This window comes from Condylura cristata, unplaced genomic scaffold (assembly GCF_000260355.1).
Source record: "Condylura cristata isolate star-nosed mole 26May11 unplaced genomic scaffold, ConCri1.0 scaffold00041, whole genome shotgun sequence".
NCBI classification, from domain to species: domain Eukaryota; kingdom Metazoa; phylum Chordata; class Mammalia; order Eulipotyphla; family Talpidae; genus Condylura; species Condylura cristata.
Window position 1 is genome coordinate 6,406,795 of NW_004567142.1, and position 3,468 is coordinate 6,410,262.

The window sequence follows — 3,468 nt, forward strand, 5'->3', positions numbered from 1 at the left end:
GACTATGTAACGCCCCCTCAGCAACTTCCAGGCCCATAGAACAGGATTCTGGCGTGATGTCCACAGCCTGGAGCCAGTGTGGTGGCCAGTCTGCGCCAGGCCAGCCCGCGCACTGGCTCTCCTTCCAGTCGTAGAGTGCGCTGACCATCAATATCATAGAGTGCGTTGATCATCAACGTGGGATAAACCAGGAAACAGGAGTGATCCGAGCTGGGGAGGACCTGACCTAAGGTTCCGATTGATGGGATAGGGCCTGGGTGGGGTTGTTGCAGCTGTATTTAAGTCCTGATGCACTTTTTTCTAGCCCCTCTTACAGCAACTGAGCATGGAGACACAGCTGGATCACAGGATGGCAGCCCCAGGGCAGCCTCCCGGAGGTAAGCAGGAGGGATGAGGAGCTGAGGCTTCTTAGAAGCTGCCCTCCGAGGGTAGCCCCAATCCGAGGAAAGTCCAGGTCTCCGCCTTGGCTTGGCTTGTTCGTCTGCTCCCACCTCCCCCAGAAGCCCCCGGGGCTGGGGTGTTCACTATGGGACACAGATTTTGTTCTTCTTTGGAGATGTTTGACTGACTTGCTTTCCTGTTCGACAAGGGTGTCTTTGGCCAATTGTCTGTTAGTAGGTCTGAGCCCAGAGCTGGGGCAGCTGGCCCGGAGGCCCCTCCTACCAGAGCCTTCTTGGGCTAATGATACAATTAACGCGGACCCTCACTCCTGGCAGCTGGGGGCTTCTCACTGATGTCAGGCTTCCTGTTCTCACTGACCTTGCCCCGGGAGGATTCAGATGGGAACGCATCGAGCATGGAGCTGAGGTCAATGAAAGGGTCACTGACAGTCACAGTGTCTACTTTGCCAGAGTGAAAAGCAGTCCCAGTGACCAGGCGCCCCGTCCAGACACCTCCGTCCACTCGCCCTCCACAGTGGTGTCTCCAGGCTGGGCTGGCCGAGCCTCTGGCTGACCGTCCCCTTGGCGGGTGCCGTCCATACTGTAGGCTTGTGACAGCAAACCTGTTGTGGGTGGTTCTTGGCTGTCTTCCTGAGGAATCCCCGCACTGGGTTCAGTCCAGGTGGAAAGGATGAGGAGGGTGAGGAGGGTGACCTCCAGAGCAGTTCACCTGGAGTGGAGCTGCCTGCCTTCCACACACAGCACACAGCCACAAGGGCCCGTGTAAACACCTCTCCTGCGGGGCCAGAAGAAGCAGCAAGTATGGCAGAATCAGGCCTAGGAGGATGAGCAGAGAAGTCGGCCCGGCCCGCCCCCCCATCGCCCCACAGAGCACCAGTCTCTCAGTCTCTGCGGTTCTCGGTCACTTGATGTCCAGAGAGGGCAGGGACGGAGTCATCTCAGCACCTCAGCAGGCCTTTCTCCCCTCTCCTTCCCAGGAAAGCACCTTAAGTGTCCACAGAGGAAGCGAACTGTATTCACCGAGAAACAACTGACAGATCTGAAGCTCCTGTTCAAGGAGAACCCATACCCCAGCCTTAACGTCCAGAGAGAAATGGCCTCCAAAATGGAGATACACCCCACAGTACTGCAGGTCAGTGACACCCCCAAGCCACCTCCCTGGGGTGCCCGAAAGTCAGAGACCCTCTAGAGTGATTCCTAAAGCCTGATGCTCCTCCAGTCCAAGACTACAAACACCCAGAGGCCCACCCAGCCTCCCCTGGAAGCCCTAGGCAAGGGTGGGCAAACCCTTGCTGTCCAGGACGGACAGTCTTAGTCTTCGTGGGCCTTGCAGTCAGGGAGAGGCAGCCTGAAGCAGTGTGTCAACAGTGGGCCTGTCTTGGCCTTCACACTGGAAGCTCGTGTAATTCTCATGTGTCACAAATAACTATTCTCACTGTTTTGTTTTGCCCAGGGGATTATATTTTAGGACATGCAATGATTTTAAGTAAATCAGATTGGAAAACAAAACACATCTACTTTTTTCTTCTTTGACCCCCAACACAGTTCCTCACACCCCTTTCTCTCGTTCCTCCTCCCATTCCACCCTCAACCTGAGTTTTCATGATATTGATTAATGTCATTACTTTTTTATTGGGGTTGTTTTTTTTTCGTGTGTGTGTGTGTGTGTGTGTGTGTGTAGTAGTAGAACTGGGGTCCAGGCCAGAGGTGTGGTAGGTGAGAGGATTCCCCAGAGACAGAGTGGGGAGCAGGACAGGCGGATTGAGAAGCACACTGCTGAGGGGAGCAGCGGGCAGGAGAGGTCTGCTGCGCCCTGGGGGTCGCTCCCTGGCTGGGGAGCACAGTCAGGCTGTAGAGGTGAGAGCAGAGACTGAACCCCTAGGCACCAGGGAGGCCCCACTCCTTTTTGTAAGTGATTTACTTTATCGCATGGTCTGGCCTGCAAATGTCTCAGCTCCCTCTGTCCCCTGACATCTCTTTCCTGTGGCTGTGGCCTCCCTGCCCGAGACCCCTGGGCCGGCCCTCCGTGGGGGCCTGCAGGCTGCCTCCGTGGACTAGCTGAAAAGCGTTGCTCTGTCCCGCGCCACGCAGACTGCGGTGAGTGAGACGTGGCGGCACGGCCCTGTGCCCTGCGGTGCCTGGGCGGGGCGGACTCTGCTCTGCCTCCTGCCGTGCGGTGCTCTGCTCAGAGTCACTCCCAGCCCCTCATCTCTGCTCCTCCCTGAGCACCGCTGGGAGCCGACGACACAGGATGCAGCGGCAGGAGGCAGAGCCGTCACCCAGAAGCACCCATGTTCCTGGGTCAGGCGAACACGGGGGTCACGCTTAACCGTCAACCCCACGTTGCTCTCTTCCCTCCTCAGGTGTGGTTCAAGAACTACAGAGCCCGAGTGAAGAAAGCCAGAAGCGGGCACCGTCGGCCGACTCAGCCAGAAGCAGCTGAAGCGCCGCGACTCGAGGGGGGTCTCGGGGCCCCCCCTCCTGGGAGCAGCGTGCAAACACCTCCCAGGCAGCCCCGGGGTGCTGGCCCCACCTCCCTAGTCTACACCCACCTCCTGGGGCCTTCATTCCAGCTCCGCCTATGCCCCCCTCAGAAGAGCCACACGGACCACGCCACCGGCCACAGAGTGGTCCACTTCGGCTGCTGCCAGGACCCCAACATTTACTGCCTTGCTCCCATTTTGGATCCCCAAGAGCCCCTCACCAGCTCCCCGGCTTACTCTCTGGGCTCTCTGTCACCGCCCTGACCTGGGGGCTGCCTCGGACCCCGCCAGGGCAGCACGTGACGGGGACAGTCTCCACAGTGGAACAAGCCCTGCTGTGGGCAGCGTACACTCAGGCAGGGCCACCGCGCCAGGCACTGAAGCTCGTCTGGCAAAACGACGCTAAGCGATGCAGGTTTGAAAGCCGCCTACGTCCACGTCAAAGAACGTCACGCTGCGTCAAAGGGAGGTGACCCGAGAGACACATACTGCCTCACCCCACTGACACGAGACCTGGGAGCCAGAAAAGCTCATTCGCCCCTTGTTGGCAAAAGCAGACCGAAGTGACAGGAAGGACCTTTCTC

At 58.5% G+C, this 3,468-nt stretch overlaps 1 protein-coding gene across 1 annotated transcript; it reads left to right on the forward strand.

Annotated features, from left to right (window-relative positions):
• The first annotated feature begins 325 nt into the window (after positions 1 to 325).
• Positions 326 to 3,148, forward strand: DPRX (divergent-paired related homeobox). The gene is made up of 3 exons (XM_004694073.1): positions 326 to 377; positions 1,379 to 1,533; positions 2,765 to 3,148. Exons 1-3 carry the CDS (start codon positions 326 to 328, stop codon positions 3,146 to 3,148), a joined length of 591 nt encoding a protein of 196 aa, XP_004694130.1.
• Positions 3,149 to 3,468: the final 320 nt, after the last annotated feature.

Coding starts and splice junctions, on each gene's coding strand:
- DPRX (XM_004694073.1), top strand. CDS start 326: ATGGAGACACAGCTGGATCACAGGATGGCAGCCCCAGGGCAGCCTCCC. Junction 378..1,378: donor CCCAGGGCAGCCTCCCGGAG/GTAAGCAGGAGG, acceptor TCTCCTTCCCAG/GAAAGCACCTTAAGTGTCCA. Junction 1,534..2,764: donor TACACCCCACAGTACTGCAG/GTCAGTGACACC, acceptor TTCCCTCCTCAG/GTGTGGTTCAAGAACTACAG.